The following is a 22,950-nucleotide window of genomic DNA, read 5'->3' on the forward strand; positions in this document are numbered from 1 at the left end:
ATTTCTATTTCGTGCATAATATTGCTTACAACGTTTAACCAAATTGAATATTTTAATATCAATTCAAAATTAAAAAAATTAAGTGAACAAAATTTAATTTTTGCATATAGAAAATAACTTACCTCTCGACATTGTCGGATTAATTCATAGAATACTGCTAAAGTTTCTCCAGCTGCTATTCTTAAATCGACGTCTATACTGTCAAGTAATTGAGGCAATTTTTTTAAATGGCTGCAAAATAATTAAACAGAATAAAGCAATAATAAAAATGATTTAAGCACAAATAATTTTATAAAATAACTCCACTATAAATGAAACATGATGATTAATAAAAAATACACTCAACAACAAATATATACTATAACCTGATATACAGACATATTTTAATGATTGTAATAAAGAAGTTTAAATTGGATATTAAAACTGTAATCAATATTCAGACATTGTATAAAAATAAATAATTATTAACAACCTTAAATGTTACATAAATGAAGAATTCTATCCCCCAAAAATTAGCATGGTAATGCAAGAACTCCAGCCATTCAAACTAAAGCCATGGACCATCTGACTACCATAAAAGTCCAGATAACTGGCTTTTTTATCTGCATTTCAAATATGTATACACTGTAGTAATTTCTCTTCTCTTTATCCTATTTCATTTTAATAAAAAGTAGACTTGAGAAAAGCTCTTCTTATGTAAAGCAAGAGAAATCTATACTCCCCCCCGCCACTGCACCCCCCCCAAAAAGTTATTTTAACACAAATGAGGAACAAAGTTATTTTTCATTTGATCAAACATATATCTCTTTTCCATCCCAACTAAAATGAAACTGATTAATTTTGATTTAGGTACATCATAAAACCAAATGCATAATCCTGCTTCACTTCCTTTTCTAAAATCTAAACAAAAGAAATATCAGGAAAATTCAAAAATAAACAAGGAATTTTTTAACTAAATATTGAATACGATCAAACCAAATGTTTAATAACACAATGAAACCATACACTCTACATTGATACAGGCTTTCACTTTCAAATTCATTTTTAAGTCTCAAACAAATCTGAGATGAAATAATACCTCTATTACTCACAAATCTAATTATGGTTCACTACCAAGTATTACTGTAACTTTTCTGCTTCAACACGATGATTATACCAAAAGATGAGAGACTGGAGAAGGGGGAGGTCTGAAAACTTTCAGATTTTATATTACACCCAGCGGGCCATTTTTTAAAACTTTTTGTGCGTTACCTTTATTAAATATCATGTTCTTTGCACTTAAACCATAAAATTCAATTCAACAGCAATATCCCAAAACATTTAAAAAGGGTATATCTTTTATATGTATTCTAAGGAATTTCCAATACACAATCTCACATGCTGGTAATAAGTTTTTTCATACAGTGTTGCCATTGCTCGCTTTGAAATCATCGAGTTAGTTAATTAAAAATTCATTAAAGTTTTACAAAACATGAAATAGCTATAGATAATAAAGCAAATTCCATATCTGGGCTTCCTGATGCCCATATTCGAATGGAGGACTACGTTACGCATTGTTTTTTTCACAATGCGGGAAACATACATACATTCAAGAAGATTCTTCATAATTTCATCTCTTTAAACATAATGCATGGCTCTAAAAGCGTTATCACATTAGCTGTTTGTTGCCGGAACAAAGCGCTTGCAGCAACAGTTCTGAGAAACGGCCTTTGGCGAAATAGGATTACCATCTTCACTTGGTAAACAGGCTGAAAGCCAAACAAGAATCAGTTATCGCTCAGATTGGCGAAAGTGACGTTTCCTTTCAAGTCACATTTCGCTTCTTTGTGTTGTTTTGTACTGCTCACATGCTTTTCATTTTAAACTTTATTGTTAGTAATGCAAGATAATAGAAAGGTGATTGCTATCAAGTTAATCACTTTGATCTCCACTCTGGCACTTCATGTAACAGATAAACACACTTCTGGTTATAGCAATCAATTACATCAGTAACAGCCAAATTCTGTATACACTAAGAATAGTTTAAAAATATGTGCTGGATAAGTCTATTTATCACACATCGCTTATGTGTATTTTCTGTTGTCTGCATTTCAATGAAAATTTGTGACCTGGTGAAAGCATTTTCTGACTAACTTTATGGCTCATAATTACTGTTTTGTCCATTCAAACAAACAGACAACAACAACAACAACAACAACAAAAAAAAAAAAAAAAAAAAAAAAAAAAAAAAAAAGACCTTCTATGACAAAAATCTATATGGCTGATATTTACCTCCTCACAGCCAGCAGATACTATTCAGCAAAACGAAGATCAAATACAGCATATGAATACATGAGCAATCAAACATGTGCGAGTTGTTTACTGTCCCATAGAACACTCTAATATACCTAAAACACATTAATTATACCAACTCTAGAAATTAGGTGTTCACATCATGAGTTTGTTTTATGGTTTGGTTTATTGAGATTACAGCAAAGCACACTAGGGCTATCTGCCTAAGGGAAGGGATGCCTTCGTGGAGGACTTTATAAGGGAAACTGGCTCGTATACACGTTACACACGGAGAAAACCACGAAAGCACCCATGCAGCCAGCCCGTTCGTGGGATTCGAACCTCGGACCGAACTACCAGTGTTCAGCGACTTTACCGCTCGGCCGCTGGTGGGCACAGTTTGTTTTATGTGATTACCGCAAAGCATCAAGGGATAACAACAGGAGGGATCCCTTTGTAGAAGATTTTTTAAAACTGGCTCGTATACCAGTTACAAATGAGGCAAACCAAGCAAATGTCATGTAGCCAGCCCGTTCGCGGCATTCTAACCTGAGACAGAACTACCAGTGTTCAACGACGCTTCGGCCACTAGTAAGCTCGTGCACTTAATTGGAAAGTGCAATTCATTATGTAAACAGATATGAAGGTGATAATCAGTTGTGCACTGTTTTAAGTAATCAAATGTTATAAATGCACAGCTGTTACATTTCTTATTATTTATTAGTCATGTTTTTATTACGTAGATCATACATATGATATAATTATGAATTAACCCAATAACAAAATGTGTACACTCTTTAGTACTCAAATACTCATCAATTATGTTTCAACTGATTATTACATACCCATAATAATTTGCAAAGAACTGATAACTATAGTTACTGCCAATTACATAATCGTTATCTGAATTAAAAGCAACTTCAAATAAACTTCTTGGCAATGTTCATTTTTGTATTCATACATACATATATATATACATATCTAATAAGTCATATATTTACATACAGATAGAGAGATGCGATGGTTTAGAAGTTGTTAATATATATTTATTAGTATTAATGTAATGAATAAAATTTATATTAATGAATGTATATACAATTTTCATCATGCATAATTATAAATCCCTAAATTTCCAATGTTTCAATATGTAGCATTTACAATAAAAGTATAGTTTCTAATGAATTTATAATCCAAAAAGTATTTCATTAATAACATGAAAATAATAGACAAATTTAATGAGTATTCTCATTATTGCATAAGCTATGCTTTTCTTTTTTTATACATCTTTTATGCTGTTAAAAATGTGTCACTGATTATGCAATTAACAATTTAAAAGATAAATAATTAGGAGAAAAGCCACACATATACAAACGGATTTTAAAAATTTATTCAACTTAAATTTAAGAAATAAAATTCTATTATATAACAGTGATAATACACGATCAGCACGAAATACGACAAATTTGGCGACGAACAATTTGCAAACAAATCCGAACTGCAAGAACGTCGAAAAATACTGCCAACTCTGAAATTTCCACGTTATATATTTAATGAATATATACACATTTAAAAAATAACTCAGGCAGTTGTATTACAACAAAACAGCAATAATTAAATCAGCCTCTATTTCCACCGTCCATCACTTCACAGTGAGAGAGCCATTGCCATATTGAAAGTTACCCGTGATCCTTCAGAAGCAGAACTTTCGTCTGATTGGTTGAACGTTCGTGGAACACGTCTCCAGTCGGAACATTTTCGGGAAAGTTTTAAAATGTTGCTCGTAGCCGGGACACGTTCCTCCTAGCTAGACGAAACATTTCTCGGAAGCCTGCCGCTTAAAGCCGTGCTACTAGAATCTCGTTTCTCGGAATTGTCCCGAGTAAGCGCGCATGTCTATAGAAGTGATAGGGCCCTAATATTTGATGGCAACAATTTGAAATGTGAAATGCCATTTTGAAATGTACGATGCAAAATCCCAATGAAAATTCCTTTTTATATCTGAACATATCTTGTACTTTTTATATACATATATTAAAATCACAAACTAATCACTAGGTTGGCCATTTTGTTAACTGCTTTTCGGAAAGCTATTTAGATTAAGCAAAGACTTGCTGAAGTACACAAAGAACCATAGAGATATATAAGCATATAATTGTTTTTCTGCTAGCAAAAATATGCTACCAATTTGCTAAATTACACATAATGATATGTAACTGACATCTGATGATATATGATTGAGCTATGAATATATACAAGCCATTTATTTACTTACAGTTAATCTTGCGAGACAAATACGTAAAGTATGCATATAGTCATTTAACAGTACTTAAAAGCACATACTATAATGTTTGATATTTCTATATTACAAAAGGAAAAGAACAATTCTTTCAGATAAATGGAATTCAAATAGAGTTTGAAACATGCAAAACCTAATCTGGCACTTACGTATTAACAAGGTCCATGATATAAGGAGGTGAAAGTACAGTTAGGAGAAGATTCCAAGCTAAGAGAGCACTACTGTGCAGTGAGCTTATTTCAGGTTTATGAGTGGGAGCTACACCATTGCCTTTGAAGAAAGAAGCACTGAACACAGAATGCAGAGATTCCATAGTAGATTGAATAACCTTAAAATATATATATATATATATTCAATAAATTTGAATTCATTTTAAAGTAAATAATAATTACTACCATGAAAGATATTAAATACAGTACTAAGTGTTAATATTGATGCATCATCTTATGCTGTTAAGAAAGCAAACTTGTAGGAAATGTTCATATTGAAACAATATTTATATACTATTAATTGACACATGCTAGTAATCAACTGCCTTGCTGTGGCCTGGCTTGCTGCAGGCTAACCTGTATACTGATGTAATTAAGAGAGCATGTCCTGTTGTTGCAAATAAAATTTTGCTAACTGTAAAAGAAAATGCCAGCAACACTGTGAGAGTGTATATGTGCAGACATAAAAATATGGTTACACATTTTTCAGCAAATGTGACACATACAAACATACTTAATATTGTATTACACATTGGATTTTCAACATCTGCACGCAGACTGTCAGGTTCATTCACTTTACTCAGAAATAAAATGTGATTTTAACTTTTCTAGAGGAAATGTTGTTTCTGCCAATTTATCTGGTGTAAAAGCCTGCAGTTCTTCAATACAGATGAAAAATGAAATATTTTCACACAATTCACCAGTTTTACATAGTATATTTTTCTTACAGACCACAATACTGTCTTCCATGATATTATAACATCACTAACAATTTTCCCGCACTTTGATGAAATGACTGTAGAGTATACATACTTGCCTGGCTACAGTATTTTTGGCATTCAAGGTGATAATTATAACTAGTGCCCTATATAAATTAAACATAATAATTTAAATTGGACTAAATTTTGATGTAGTTGTTACTTGTGATTACATCTTAGCTGGTGCTCTAGGAGGCTGCCTGTGTCACATATGCTTCTGACAATGTGTTTGATTAGTTTTTATCACATGTAAACGTTCAGCTTGAATTCTTTGCTTTAACTCAATTGGTTTTGGGATATTTGTTATACTATTCACAATTTTTTTTTTTTCCCCCAAGAATTCTTTCTAAATGCACACTGTACAGTAACATGAATATTTTCTTGTTGTTAATTATCCCCCTATACCAAAAATTCATGTACTCTTTGATTCATCTACACAGGTAAAGTCTGGTTAAAATTAAATGACAATTCAAAATTTTTCTTAGGGCAGTGCTACACTTATGTAAGCACAAATAATAAACACATTACAAATAACAAAAATTAAGTAATTTTAATAATTAAATAAAAATTTAATTAAAAATTACAAGTAACAAATTTAACTTTACATAATCGAAAGCAGGTGAAACTCGGCCAATTCAATGACTAAACTTACTTCAGGTCCTGAGCATGAAATAAAACAACAAAGTCCTAGTGATGATGCACACTAAATAGAGAAGAAAAAGAGAGGGGGAAAAAAAAAAAAAACCTCAATTAAGAATTTGAAATTTTCCTCTAGAAACAGACACAAATCACTGAGATTTTGTATTTAGTTCTACGTATTGCTATTAAGAATAATAAATTAATAGAACATATTTTAAAATTTAACATTTATTAGTTGAAAAAGATACAAAAAATTTACTAAAAAAGGATTTAATATATATATATATATATATATATATATTACAAAATTCCACATCATTACTTTATAAAATCATTTTAAAAATAACTTTTACATTTGTAAAATAATGTTGACAAGAAATTATAAATGACACATAAAAGTGAGCAAAAATTATACAAAAATATAAAATCAAGTAACTTTTGAGTACATGCCTTAATTTTTCAGCATCAGTATAGCTACTGTAATTAAAAGGTTCTACTCATATTTCATCAACATTAAATGCATTTTAATTATCTGAACATCTAATTTATATTACCTTTATATGCATTTTCCCTTAAATTAACTTAATAAAATAATTAAATAACATATATATATATCTACACAGCAAAGGTTCAACTACTTGGAAAACTTGGGAAATGCTGAATGCAGGATAAGTGAAAATTACGGGTAAAAATTATATGAATGCATTGTAATTATGAGTGGCTAAGTTGTATTACCCTTATATACATTTTATTTAAGTTACAAAATTTGTTACATTTTTGACGAATGCAGGCTACAGCAAATTAGCAGATTTAAAACTTGGTATATCGTCCCCCCCCTCACTATTAAAAAGATCTGAAATGACTTACTTAGATTTCAGATTATAAATTTGTCAAGAAAACATGGCGCTTTGCATTTATACACTTATCATTAAAATCAATAAAGCAATTACTGTATTTGCATTTTTCAGAAACCAAAAGTAATCATTCATATACTAGTTTTACACATACTTGTGCCCTTACTGCTGGTGGTATAACAGGATCAGAGAGTAAGATTAGAAGAATAGGCTGTATTGTTTGGAACACAGTTTCACTTTCTTCTACTGAGCCAAGCTGTGTGCAAATCAAAGCTGCCACTATTGCTCCTAGAATCTGCTCTTCTCCTTTACCTCTTTTCAAACTTCGTTCAACTACATCACACATAGTAACTTTCCTGAAACAGATTATATAAAATTTGTAATATTTCATCCTTTCTTATAAAATTAACTAGACACAAAATTTCATAAAAATTAACTATTTATTGAGAATAAATTTTTAAGTCTAATATTGTTATGAAATACAGTAGTACCTCATGCAAGGAACAATTCTGTTGGTTCTGATCTCTTTCAATTGGGATCTTAACATATTTATTTACCTCTTATTAACCCTCTCAGAATTATAGAAGAAAACTCCATATAGAAGGGCAGCTTTCACATTGAAAATACGCATGCAAATTTCTCCCAGGTTTTAATGTATCCAATTTCGGGTTGAATGTATATTGGAAGAAAAGGAATTAAAGTACAGAGTGAGAGAATCCTTTTTTAATTACAATCAAGAATATACCATTTTTATTCATGAAATTATCAGAACTTTGAAACTATAGCACTAAACCCATAACACTCAAGGACTTCAAAAATAAGATAGAGACAGAGAAATAACTAAAAACAGAAATGCTCTTTATTAGCAATCTTAAGATTTCAAAGTATAGTGAAAAGCAATTTTGTGACAAGGGAACAACTGAGGTGAAAACTTAAACCCTCTCTTTTAAAAGCTGCTTTTCAGTAGGAAAAAAGGGAAACAATACATTCAGAAAAAGCATCTTGTAGTACAATCAAAAGGATATTTTACATTCATAGAATTCAAAATCCAGTTATTCTTGCTACAGTTCTCAGTAGGAAGAAGTAAACAGGTGTAAGGTAATCCAAGAGAGTGATCATGGGAACGAAACAGGTGAAATGACTGAACCACCTGCTAAGGACAGGGATCTCCCAATGTAAATAGAATGAAAACTTCTATAATTCTCATTTCTTGCTAGGACTGAGGAATACCCTTCAACATTAATTGCTGGATATAAAACTATACATGGATTTCCAAAAGCCTAACAGACAGCAGGTTTAAAATTCTGGCTTACTTGTGATATCTTTAAAAAATGCCTTACGAGACAGTTTATTTAAATAGCACACTTTGCTTGCATAAAATTAATAGCTATATATAAAAAATTAATAAAATAATCAAGCAATTTTTGTACCAGCCTGACCTATATTGGTGAATATCGGCATATGCTTAAATCTCTTATTTAGAACTGTTTATATGTTTTGATTCTTCCATATGCTTTAAATCAATGTATAGCTAATTTTATTGCTACATGGCAGAGAGATGCCCAGCTGAGACAAAGATACTAAGCAACAACAATTGCTTTAAAAAAATTAACAAATAAGCAGCACAGTTCTTATGAGAAAGCAAAGAATTGATTCAGAAGAAGAAAACATGATAGAATCAATGTTGCTTCCAGGTAAATCATTCCAAAAATTTTAGTTATACACATTTATTACATATTATTCATAAAAAATTAACATTTATTTCTAACTTAAACATGAAACCAAAACTAATACAGCGAAGAGAACATTGAGAGAGATTTTGCATAAAGGTAGATTTTGTATAACATAGTTGCATGCATATGGGTTCATAGCAGATTGAATGCACAGTTTCAATGATATGTTGATAAAATTAATTTTATCAAAAGAAACACTTCAGAGTTTTGGAACTTTCCACAGAAATACTCATACAGGTTTTCAAAGTATCACACAGTGCAATTAAATAGTAACATTTCAAACTACTAAGAGCATTATACATAATGCAATGCAAAGGGCATCATCTAAAGAGCAAAGCTTAACCGGATATACCTCAATACACTCAAACCTGTTTTCACGCGATTTTTTTTATTTGTACCTTTTTTTTTTTTATGTGCAGTATATGAAAATTTCAATCAAATGGGAACATAATTGATGAAGTTATCAATAAAATATATATTGTGCTACTGAGACGTATACAAGTGACTAGTGAAAAAAACAGTCGTTGCAAAAATTGACTGCCGATTACATTCAGTCATTAAGTCAACTCTAAACGAGTACGAAATAGTAAGTGACGAAAGTGATTTTGAAAGAGTTTATTACAAGAAAGTTCACGTGTTGTCAGACTTCGAAGGATAATGGTTATATGCTTGTATGTGAAAATTAAGTACATATGTAAATAAAATATTTAAAAATGTTCGCATGTGTATTTTCTAATTCAGATTCTAAAAAAAGAAATTCCTAGTTATTTCATATGGTTTTGAGTTATTTTCTATGAGAGACTGTTTTAATGCAGTCCCTATTTACTGGATAAAATAATAATAATAAACACTTTTAAATTGCATTTTTTTTAAACATTTTCTTTTATGGGATCCCTATCCACCACACAAAAACAGGTTTGAGTATACTCGAAACTGACACTTAACTGACAAACAAATGAGACCAGGTGTTCTCTCTGGTCTTGAATAGTTTACACCTGGCTGCCAAGCTATTTCTAATACTTTTTGCTTCTTGAAATTACTGGAAGGCATATGAAGGTTAGATACAGTTACATATGAAATCAATAACAGTTATTCAATTACAATATCTATTGTAATGATACACAGACTGGACCAAAATGTTGCCAAATGATCATCAAGTTTGTCAACTTTTGGTAACCAGAACCATTGCCAGCTTAGCGACATTCCACCAAATTTGCTAATTTGGCAAAGCATAGCCATTTACTTAATGTTTTTCCAATCATTATTAATGATAGTTATTTACTCAATGTTTTCCCAATCATTATTAATGATAGTTATTTACTCAATGTTTTCCCAATCATTATTAATGATAGCTATTTACTCAGTGTTTTTCCTATCATTATTAACTTTATTTTGCTTTGGTAAAAATGATCTTAATCTAATATATTAAATAAACTATTTCTTTGTTTTTGCTGTTCATATTTTAGAATAAAATTCTCATTACTTTGACATAGTTTTATTTTTGAATATTAATGAATTAATTTAGTATTCAGTGCATTTCCAAATCTTAATTCAAAGGCCCTTGGTAAACTGATATACCTGTAATAAATTTATAGAGATATAATAATCTATACTTTTGACAATGCAAATCAAATAAAAAAATGTTATTTGGCCATCCACATTTCTATTATTCATGTTCTAAAATTGTAGATGAATTTTGTAAAGAGAATTATTTAAACTTTTGATCACATGAAACTACAGGATAAATAAATTTTTTTTAGTTCATTAATTACTTTAAATTTTAAATAAAGCTTATTTTGTGAAAACTTTTCTGTTTAAATCTTATTTTATTTTTGTCTTTTTAGTCTTAATAACACATTATCAACCAAATTATTCAGTTGAAAAATTGTTTTTCAAAAACGAAAAATCACTTTTTTACATTCAACAAGTCTGTTACATCAAATAATTGGGGGGGGGGGTATATATATATTGCCATTCTTTATCATGGTTCAAACAATAAAATTCTAAGAGTTTTAGTTTATTTGTTAAACAAATGTATGTGCAAAAAATCATTTCAATATTAAATTTTCCCAGCCTAGGAGCCTGTTGAAGTGCCCAGCACCTGAGCCTTCAATATTAAATTTTAAAAATCTAAATTGAATTTTGAAAAATATATCATTGTGTTAATTTTTACTGTCACCCATAATGACTGTGTGCACAAATTTGAGCTAGATAACATATCAAAAAATAGTTTAAAAAATTGATGGCAAAGTTTTAACTGTAGCGACTAACACCAGAAGCAAGCTGAAAGAAAAACTTATAAAAATGTGGCTAGTTTAAAAAAAAAATAAAATAAATGTTTAATTAATACTTTTATAATTTTTGTTTTAGAAGAGGGTGAAAGAGAATGTTGCATAAAGTTTAAAAATTTCAAATTTTTATAACAGAAATATTTTTTTGGATGTTAGAATTTTAAACGTTTCATGAAAGAATATAATGCTACCTATAACAAAAAATATTAAAATCAACTTTTAAAATGAAATGCTGAAACAATAAACACTACTCAATCTTTGAACTATAAATTTTTTTTCCTCTCCTTAGGTTACTAAAGCAAGAAGACCTGATAAAATGACATAACCTCGATTGTATGTTTCCAAGCCATATCCGAAAACTGTTTCCCTTCTCTTTCAAACTGCAATATATTTTTTTAAAGTGTAAAAAAACTGTCCAATTAATATTTTTTTGCCATTCTTGTTTTAAAAAAAGGTGATGAATTTGTTTTATAATAATGAAAATTTGAAAACTTTATAAACAATACATTTTTAGATATAAAGTTTTAATTTATGGACTCAAACAGTCAAAAATTGAGCAACTTTTCAAAAGTTCACAAAAAATTCAAAAACTAAGTTTCAAATTTCATTTAAAAGATTTTTTTGCTCCATCCAAACAGTACAACTTTACACTGCAAATAATATTGATCTGGTATTATAATCTGATATTTTTAGTTTGTCCATTAAATGAAAATTTGTGTAAAAAATTAATTCAAGATTAAATTTTTAAAAATCTAAATCAAGTTTTGAAAAGATTACTTCACCACATCAATGTTGTCTACAAACAGCATGTGTACAAAATTTGAACTCGACAGCTTATCAGAAGTAGTTTAAAAATACTTAACAAAGTTCCATCCATAGCAACATATACTATGAGTGAACTGAATAAAAGCTTGTAGAAAGAAGATATAAATAACATAGTTCAAAACACCTCAGTGCCCACATAAAGCTAAGCTAAGCGCTTAGCCTAAAGATGTACGCTACTTTAGGCATTCAAATGTAATTGCTGCAGTCAAATTTCATAAGGCGGCCTTGGTATCTTTAATTACAAAATCCTAAATATGATCTTAAGTGTTATATAACCCATGAACTTAGCTCCCTTCAACTTTATTTGATTTGCACTATAATAATTATTTCAGTTGATTCAAACTAATACAATTTAACTTATCAAGTTTATTCCTTTGGGGAAAATAGAAAAAAAAAAAAAAAAAACTTACCTATCAATGATGAAATCAAACATGTACTTTGAAGACAAACTCTTTCGGATAACTTCAAGAGAATTTATACGTGTCTTTGCACTGCAAACAATAATGCAATTTATAATAATAATAAATATATATGTTTATAAAACTATCAGGTTAGTACAAATGAAATACAAGGAATTTAAGGCTCATACGAGGTCTACAGGATAGAGAATGCTTTGTTACAAATTCTAGCTGACAGATGGCACTGATATGCCATATAGGTTTTAAAATTTTTTTAATGTTCAGAATGTAGCTAAGATGTATTGTGTACCATCAAGAGTGTAAAGTTGACCCTGATTGCATTGGATAAAAAAAAAAAAAAAAAAAAAAAAAAAAAAGATTAATATCTAAAATAGGTTCAATTGCCGACTCTGAAGCTTATTAGATCAAAAATCAGGTAAGAGCTTTATATTTTATTTGAATTGATTGTTGACAGAACTCTTTTTGTTTTATGCTTAACAACGGCAATTTAATTTCAGTTTGAATTCCATTAAAAGGGCTGGCTGCAAGGGCTTTCATGACACAAGCATAACATGAATATGAGCAGTCTTTAATTTAAAAGGCAATCAGCTAGGTTTACCTTCCTTAGATGCTTTGCCATTAGCAAGCCAGCCAGAAAGAGGTAACCTTTGATATCAACATAAAAAAACCTCACACTTCATCTACATACTTCCAGTGCTAAAGATGAACTACACATTATCCCAATCATCTAATGGAATAGGAAAAGTTTACATATTACCAGCAATGTATCTCGGGTTTTTCCTGAAAGATAAACATATATTTTACACTTATTAAACAAAGTGTACCTAGTGATTTGGTTGTAGCTAATGGAATCATTAAACAATCTGTAGATAGATATAAATGGTTATCACATTAATTTTGTGTATAGGACTAAAAAAATAAATAAATAAATAAATCAAGAATTGAACTAAAGGTTTATTTTTAATAATTTTCCAATCATAATGCAATTGCTTCACAGTATGTGCTGTTCCATCACACTTGTATTTAATTTTTCCACAGAAGTTTACGTATTAAGATAAAATAATAACAATGTTTCTGCTAATGCTCACTTGTCTGAGCTATAGTCAGCCCAAGGCCCATGAAATTCCCCGTGGCAAGGAGCGCACAGCCTTGAGCATCTTACAGTGCGAGTTAGCTAAGTTTCGCCCCCAATGTAGATTGAGAGCCCCTTGGGGGTGGAGGTACGAGGGTCTCCCACCCTCTTTCTACCATCAACCTCTCAAGAGGACTTTTGGCTCACTGCACATTTAGAGTGCCTCCATGCAGCACGGACACTATTACATTTACAAACATCCATGCCTTCTCCGGGATTCGAACCCAGGCCCTTCAGCACGACAGTCAGCAATGCTAACCACTATATTGGTTGGGCGGCAAATAATAATAATAATAATAATAAAAATAGATGATTCTATTTCTTCAAGTCTTGCATTGTTCTTTTTTTTTCTTTCTTTCTTCTTTTTTGGTGAATACTGAATTCAAATATCCACTGCTCATTGATGTGTGCTGTTGAGACCTTCCATTTTGAAGTCAACCTAAGCAACAGTAGTATCTCCACTTATAGGCTGCATAACATAGCACATATGCCATACGTAAATTTCTTTTTAGTATATACAGTGAGTGATCAGTTAACAAACAGAACCCGTTTCAAGATTATGTTCGATATCCAAATTGTTCATTAACCCTCTGACTGCTCAATTTGTAGACCAAAATCGCTTCAAAAAATGTGTAATTTTTTTTTTTTTCATATTTTAAATCTATATATATTGGAAAGTTGAAAAATGCACTTTTTCTTTCTAGAAAACACTTTTATGTAGATTTTTATCATGAGAAACTAAGTTGCCAGAAAAACCAATTTCAGATGCTATCAGCAAAAAAAAAAATTTTTTTTTAAAAATAAATTTCAATCGAATTACAGTTGATTTCTATTTATTACATAATATAAAAAAGTAAAATGTATAAATTTTAAGAAAATATGAAGCACTGAGGAAAAAATACCTTAGAAACGCAGTTTAGTACGATAGAGTTCAAAACGGGGTTCAAGGCAAAGTCCAACTTCACAGTTTTCGCGCCAGATTCAATAAATCTAATTAATAATCAATTTAATTATAAATCTAATCAATAAATCGAATTAATATTCAACAATTTTATTAAATAATCAAGATAATCACTGAACATTTTTTAGCAGCCATTTCTGTAAGAAAAATGCGGTAAAAAGTGAAGTTTGAGCTGTAATACCATGTACCTTCAAATCCCGCAATTTAGTGGACAACTAACGATATATGTTGGCCAAAACGTAAACTATACGTCAAATACTGTATATAATTTATTTCAATGGTTCAACGGGAAAAATACGGGATGCGCTCCTCAATAAAGGAAGAAAAACACATGCCCACGGAAATCGCGGGATGAGCAGATTTTGCTACATTTGAGTTGCCCGTGGAAATCGCAGGATGAGCAGCCAGAGGGCTAACCGATCACCGATTTACCATTTATGTTAATAGGAATTCGATTAATTCCTTCTGGAGATCCTAAAAATTAAAAAAAAAATGTCATGTACAAGTATAATTTCTTATTAAGTTTATTTATTATAAATATAATACATACATATAGTCTTACTTATTATTGTCCTTTTCCTTTCTTTGGGTGTTAAAGAACATGTCCAATTGTTTTTCTCTCTCCTTTGGGACTTTCAGGAAATGATTGATAGCAATGTCGTTGTAGAGATCAGCAACCCTATTGACATCAGCTTGATTTGGGTGCCATTTTAAGACCATTGCTCTGACATCCTCCCACTTCCTCAAAAGATCTTTAATGGTAGATGTTGGCATTGCTCCTATTTTCGTCTTCCTCTTTTTCAGAAGGAAACACACTTCGCTGAGTTTCTTTGTGTTCTTCATTACAGATTTCTTGAAGTTCTTCTGCCGTCAAGTCACCTTCATGTTCCATTATGAGCTCTTCAATGCCATCCTCGTTCACCTCCAATTCCAGATCTCTTGCAGTTATAATTTCATCCAAAATTTCACGGGTGCCACCCTGATCACCTCCGTCTCCTTGAACGAGGGATGGACACAGCTTTCGCCAAGCAGAAACCAACTGTCATTGAGTGATTTCTGACCACGGCTTTTCAACAAGACGAATAGCTTCGAGAATGTCAATTTTTTCTATTCAATATGTTTTTAAGGTAATTTTTGAGGAGAAATGGCATGCTTCAACAGCACACGAGTGTACAATTTCTTGAAACCTGCAATAACCTCTTGATCTATTGGCTGAATCAGTGAAGTTGTATTCGAAGGTAAAAACTGCACTGTCAGCCAGGGAAAGTCTATCAGCAAATTAACTTTAAGGTCCTTTGGGTGCCCTGGTGCGTTTTCTAATAGCAAGTAATTGGTATCAAGGTAATCCTTGATGCTCGGGGCACAAACTTCAAGTGACCCATGATCCTGATTCGTTCTCCACATCACTGGCAGTTTTCTCTTGATTATGGAAATTTTTTTGAATGCTCTAGGATTCTCAGACAGATTAACAAGAAGTGGTTTCAGCTTCATATCACCACTAAAGTTCGTTCCCAAAGGTAACGTCAATCGGTCTTTCATGGGTTTATGCACAGGAACACTTTTCTCATCTTTTGTGATATAGGTACGGTTTGGCATGCGCTTCTAAAACAAACCAGTTTCATCACAATTAAATATTTGTTGTAAACAATACCCTTCTTTTTCAATGAATTCTTGAAATTTGATACATAACCTCTCAGCTTCTTTATCTGCACTATCAGACTCACCATGCATGACCACATATTTAATGCCACATCTCCTTTTAAACTTTACAAACCAGCCAGTGGTAGCCTTGAATTCTAGATTTTCGGATGACGAACCTGGAGTTTCTTCTTTCAATTTCTCAAAAATTTCTCTAGCCTTTTCTTGAATGATGGCCATACTAGTTACATCTCTTTTCATCTCCCGTTCATTTATCCAAACTAAAAGCAAACTCTCTATTTTTTCATGGATGGCACTTCTTTGCTTCTCAGATGTAATTTTCATTACTCCTTCAGCAGCTTGAGTCTTCTTGACGATATCTTTCTTAGCTAGGATTGTGCCTACTGTAGACCTGTTCAAGCCATACTGCCTAGCAACATCAGTCATTTTTTGTCCACTCTCTACTTTAATCTCTTGTTTGGATTTTATGGTGAGTACAGTTCTTGACACTCTTTTTAGGTCCCATAAAATATTGTCAGATTTTCAGGCTTTTTTTATAAGGCGTTTAGAGAAGCACATATGAAAATCACAAGGACAGAAACCAACTATGGTACACAATTGACAAAGTGTTGTCGCACACTACTGAATGGTGCTGCCTCACTGCTACATAGTATGAATGATGACGTGTCAGCGCATGCGCACATCAATGTTTTAGGACGAATTGAGGACTGGTGTCGGGTGTTCCGAGATTTGAGAGGTTTTCGTTAGAATTAGTTTTTGTTCGTTATCTGAATATTGTTCATTGTCCGAACACAAAAATCTTTTTTGAAAGTGTTCGTTGTCCAAACTGTTCGTTAACCGATCACACACTGTATATGTTGATAATCTCAACAATTCTATTTGGCCTTATGAATTAATGTAACTAATGGTTTCATATGCACTAACCCAACATATATAAATATTTATGAAACTTTCATTTTGAAATCTAAAATTTAAAACAGGTAATAAAATATGAGAATAATTTTAATTGATATAACATTTTGCATAGCTTACCTTTTCTGCAAAGTGCCTTCGATGGCCTCTTTAAGTTTATCTTCAAAATCATCTGTTGTGACTATTTCATCATCAGCTTCAATCACTAAGGATTAAATGTTTTGTTAAACACCAGTCAATAAGAAATTATAACCATTTTTAAAATTCAATGAAAATATACATGAAATTCATATAGCAGTAATTTTTATAGGAATAGTGTATAATCAAATTTCATAATGTTCAGGCTCTTGGTAGTTAAGTACATTGCTTATTCTCCAATTATAATATTTTTAAACAACTTGATATTAAAAAAAAAAAATCATTTCTATGCTGCTTTACTTTCTTATTCATTACTATTACTTTAGCTAAATTTATTACATGCCGCCCAACAAAAACCACATATATTTGCAAAACAGTAAATGCTTATTTTTGTAACTATAAAAAAATTTTAAACAAAAATGACAATTAACTTATTTATTAAATGACTTAGATTTACAACTGAGACCTTCTTAGGTTCAGAAAAATAATTTATGAAAATGAAAACATACTATAAATAAAGGGTAGTTTAGACTGGGGTTTATGTAAGCTAACTGACTTGGCTGACCTGTCTCCAAAACCAGCTTTTCTCTGTAGCAGAGCAAGTTGAAATATCTGATCTGCATGTATAATGGAGCTAGTCAACACATGGAACTGACTCCGTTAGCTCAGATAAACCCCAGTCTGAACGACCCTTTAGGGGTACAACAAGTAATAAAAACTAATTTTTGACTCAAGAATCAGCAACATTAGCAGAAACAGAAACAGACATTGCCCAAGCAAGCATTTTGCAAGCTCTGCCAACTACTCAGTTGTACAGATGTAGCATTCAAGGGTGCAGAATTACAGATTCGTAAAAAACTGGGTTAAGTTGTAAAGATCTTAAGTTTTACTAACATTTATTTTATTTAAAAACTTTACTATCTTCTCTTATTTTCCACTTCCGGGCAGAATTAAATGCGTTAACTTGGTTATGCAAATTGTACTTGCTAACACCCAAGCAAGTGGCTTTTTGCCAAGAGTTAGAGGGAAAGTGAGCCTTGCCACCGTATTCTGACAGAGTTTTCAATCAGCTGCTGTCTGCCTTTAAGGCCAGAGGTTTAGTCCTCTTGATATTTAAAATGTATTGTAGTTTCGGCAGTGTGCGTACTACATACGTAATAATTTAAAGGCCAGTCTTAGTGTTAGTCAGTTGTGTAAAGCACTCGAAGTTAACTCTTATTTTTAGTTAGTTAGTAGTTTTTATATTTTTACGTTCAGACCACAAGTGGTTGATCTTTGTATCCCGAAGTGCCGGGAGCACCTGTAATATCGTGGACAATAAAGGGTAAAGTTAACCCTTCCTGCTTGTCTCATTCATTCCACACATATTTGAACATAACTTGAGTAAGCTCATTCAGGACACACAATATTCCTGAGATAAATTAAAAGACATACAAGTCCTGACAAAGTGTATGCTGAAGAAGACTTAGTTGGCATGTGTGTATGAATGGGCTCACCATTTCAAAGATGGTGAAGAGTTTTTCGACATCTGTAATTTGATACTTAATCAGTTTTTAGAAGTGGAACGAGACTTTTTATGCAGCTTTTTATTATGAAAACACATGTTCATTTAACAATTTTGGTAATTGAATGTTTGATCCCCCTCAAATATCCTGCACTTTTGCACCCATTCTACAGTCTAAATCTCACACCATGAAGCTGCTTACTTTTTACAAAATTTAAATCTGCAATAAAAGGACATTAAGTTGATGATTTTGAATACAATGAGTAGAACATGATGAGTTTTGAAGTGCATAAATTTAAATCTGCAATAAAAGGACATTAACATGATTTTAAACACAATGACGACAGTTTTGAAATTGCATACTTTGGGATGCACATTTCCTTTTTGCATTGGGACATTGCTTTTCGCACTGTTACAAGGGCACTAAGTTGCAATGAACTACTCAGAAGAAATGTAGGGCATTTTCAGTTAATGACTAATGAAGTTGCTTATTACGGTTCCTATTATTTAAATGGCATTAAGATTATCTATTAAATCCAATTCATGTCACAAACCATAGCCAAATAGCCAACAACCCTAATGACTTATAATCTAACCAACACGAGAAGAGCTCTCAATTGGCTACATACTGGCATTCAATTTTCTGCCTTTTCCAAAAATGATTTACAACTTTTTATTTATCAAGGACCGATGAAGATGCTTAAAGACTGCAGGCTAACAGTACTAGTTTAAGTTATCAGTAACAATATTTAAAAAAATCATTCATTCATCAAAAACAATATATTCAGTTTTTCAAACATTATGTAACTGAATATAATTTTATTAATCCATATAAATGATACTTAAAACTCTTATGATACCTTACCCTGCACAATATGAAGAATTAAATAAATTACCAATAACAAAATATAGAAATTATAATATGTACAAATTGTCAAAGTACAATTTCAATAATTTAAAATCAATAGATTTTACATTATAATAATTATGTCTTACATGTATCATCATCACTATCGACTCTTAATTCAGATAAATTGCTGACAATACTACTGTTATCTGCAAATGATTCTTCTTCACTGGCAAAGTTTGGGTCCTGCTTCTGACGTAAAAGCCCCCCTAAAAACGAATAAGAATTTATAAATACATGTAAGAATGTTTTATTTAATAAAAAAAAAAATTAAGAATAAACATTGATAGACAACTATTAAAATTTTTAATGTATAAAAGCATATTTCTAAAAAATGGTAAAGTCTTACAAATGATAATAAAAGGACATTACTTTATTAAATAGCCGATTATAATGAACAGCAATTTCTAAAATACTTTGGCCCACCAGCAGCTGTGCACTGAATTCATTTGTGTTCACTGAACAATAGTAGTTTGACTTGGATTCAATTCTAGGTGAACAGGCTGGCAGCATGGATTTCATAGTTTTCCCCACATGCACCATGGATATGAGCCGATTTTCCTCAGATAGTCCTCCATGAAGGCAAACATACTGCGCTTTGCCATAATCAAATAAACCAAACTAAATCTAAAATGTTTTATGATGTAAATCTAAATAAGTTCCCCCATCTACAATTTCTCTACTGCTTTCTAAATACAGAAAATTGTGTCCCATCAATGAAGAAAAAAAAGATTGCGAATATCTTTTTAAAATTTTATACATCATATGTTTGCATACATAAATATTCCGCATTAAAAATGTAAAAGATTGCATTACGTTTCAGGTAATAGCATTAAAATTTGAAAAATCAGATTGCAAGTTTTTGCTTTTTCTTTTCTTTTTTTAGGGGGGGGGGACAGTACTTGACTGATTAGAACAAAATGTAAAAAAAAGGCTGCATTTATGAAAGTATCACAAAGCTCATTTTTAACTTATGTCCAGCAAGCAAATAATGCAGTAGTCAGTTTACTCCATCAGAAATTAGAGTTCCGCAGTTAAATTTATTTGAAATTAGTTGAAGGATAAAATTTTAAATAACTAGACCCACTAAGTTATTTAAAAGAATTTTAAACGGCTATCTGATAAATATTACACACTGCAAGTTTCCTTATAATTGACAAATTTTGTAACACAAATAATTAACATTCTTACATTTGATCACTGTTTATTTTGTTAGTTATGTTAATTAATTTAAATATCTATGGAAGCTATAACATCTCATTCACTACCTGTCTACAAATTTCTATGAAAATAAAACAACTACGTACATTGCATTTAAAAAAAGAGTGAGACAGTTCTATATCTCCCGTTCTACTGGGCCGATTGATGAAATTTAAATCGAGTTTTTTATGTCTCGAAAGCATGACTTAAGATATATATTAGAAATATATATAGCATTGTTCTAATATAGGCATTTTGACACAATATCAAACTTTTCTAAAATGCCAATTGTTTTCCATATTTCGATTCTACGACTCTAATTCTGCCTAATATTAAATTTTGTAAAATTTAGTGTGAAATTTATGGAGAAATTCAAAAATGTGTCTTGCGCAATTTTTTTTTTTTTTTTTTTTCAAGTTTGCTACAATTCATTTGTCGAACTTAATTTATAGCAACCTATTTTCCTTCCCTTTTTTTTCATAGAAGAGAAAGGCATCGTTCATACTTTCAAATAATTTTAACAAAGTGCATAAACTGTTGGTATGCATATAGTGATGGATTGTCGCCAATAGCGCGATAAACTGTATGAACTGGAAACTCCTTTTCCAATATGTATTTGGAATACTAACGAATTTTTATTTATTTTTCATGTATTAATAAAGAATGTGTTTTATGATCTTACAATTTCCGTCTACACCTATTTTGGATTACAAGTCAATTAGGTATGATCTCGCTTGATGCTGCGCTGGATACAAGGTAAGAAAAATCATTTTGCTCTCTATTTTTTATTAATTTGTTGTGAAATTTCGAGGCTATAAAATTTTTACAACATAAACCGCATTTGTTGTTATCTCTTTTATATGCCAAATTTCAAAACATGCCAATATGTAAATTCATGTACATCTTGAAAAAGTGTCCGATTTTGTGTCAAAATACCTATATTAGAACAAAGCTATACATAAATCTAACACACAACCTAATTCGCGCTTTCGAGACATAAAACATGCAAGTTGAATTTCATCCATCGACCCAGTAGAATGGGAGATATCGATTTTTTTCTTTTTTGCCCAGTGTACATATACACATGTATGTATGTATCCATTCATGAAATGCATCCATCTATATATATAAGCATGCATACATACATTTCTGAATAAATTTTACAGATTTTTACTTAAATGCAATTTTACAGACATGTACACATATTTTTACTTATATCTAATTTAAGTTTGATTATTTTGCTTGGCATTTATAAAGTCAAGATGTTTTAAGATGTCCATAATTTTAAGATATCATGTAAGCTATCTGCATAATTCTATTCTGAATTTTGATAGAAAGCACACTCGCTGTGTTGTAAGAACACACTAATTCTTAATAATAGTGAGATTAAGAATTAGTAATATTTGCTAACCAAACTACAATTGACAGCTATCTTTTTATTTAAAACATTCACACAGTTTAATAGTTTATGAAAACATAGTTTTACACAGATAAATATTTGACAAGAGACCAAAGCGTGAAATTTCAGCATTGGTACTACATGATCATACTAGACATGCATCAGTATCATACTAGAGGGAAAAAATAAAGTAAATATCTTTTTTTTTTTATACGGAATTTTATCCTTCTTTTAAGAGTTGTAAGACTGCAATAACATAGTGACATTCGGCCTATGAAATGGATTTTGGTGACAAATGATTTATATCAATGTTGTACTAAAAGCATATTACCTAAATTTTACTATTAGTATGTGCTGCTTATTAAACTTATTGGTTAATAAACTCAGCCACTTATTACACTTAAATTTCCAGGAACCAAACAAATACATATTAATCAACATAATTTTTTTTATCAACTCATCTGTGTCACTTATAAAACTCAGATTGACAAAACAGTCATTCTTTAATGCCAAAATATCCTACTTGTATCTATGAAAGCTTTCATAATTCATCCATTTAAGGTATTATGGCTTTATTGTTCAGGTATGCAGTGTTCCAACACATCGGGTTTAACCAAAAATTTCTTATGACCGGGTCCCCCTACTGCAAAACACTGATTTCAGAGTTCTATGCTCGCATTGGACAAAGGGACAAATTTCCTTACCTTAAAGTTAACAAAAGCAATCATCTAAAATTACTGAAATGAGTGCAAGATCTTTCTAGAATATAAACTGATAGGAGGTGGAAGTGCAATGTATCCATCTTTTAAGGTTTCCATTCTCAAAATCTCCATTTGAGATAAA

General features: G+C 31.0%; 1 protein-coding gene across 4 annotated transcripts in view; it reads right to left on the reverse strand.

Moving 5' to 3' along the window:
• The window catches only part of Ifrd1 (Interferon-related developmental regulator 1), a 53,999-nt gene that overhangs the window by 16,744 nt on the left and 14,305 nt on the right, over positions 1-22,950 (reverse strand). For 3 of the 4 annotated variants that reach the window (XM_035365140.2, XM_035365141.2, XM_035365138.2), the window contains 7 exons: positions 19,598-19,717; positions 17,080-17,164; positions 12,287-12,367; positions 7,182-7,383; positions 6,187-6,237; positions 4,717-4,895; positions 123-231 (listed from right to left, as the gene is read on the reverse strand). In XM_035365140.2, the coding sequence (XP_035221031.1) occupies positions 123-231; positions 4,717-4,895; positions 6,187-6,237; positions 7,182-7,383; positions 12,287-12,367; positions 17,080-17,164; positions 19,598-19,717 (827 nt within the window). The remainder of the gene's footprint in view (positions 1-122; positions 232-4,716; positions 4,896-6,186; positions 6,238-7,181; positions 7,384-12,286; positions 12,368-17,079; positions 17,165-19,597; positions 19,718-22,950) is intronic. The other variant, XM_035365139.2, reaches the window with a different exon arrangement.

The sequence above is a fragment of the Stegodyphus dumicola genome, chromosome 1, assembly GCF_044657685.1.
Source record: "Stegodyphus dumicola isolate Sdum_Otavi_A_Nest chromosome 1, ASM4465768v1".
NCBI lineage: Eukaryota > Metazoa > Arthropoda > Arachnida > Araneae > Eresidae > Stegodyphus > Stegodyphus dumicola.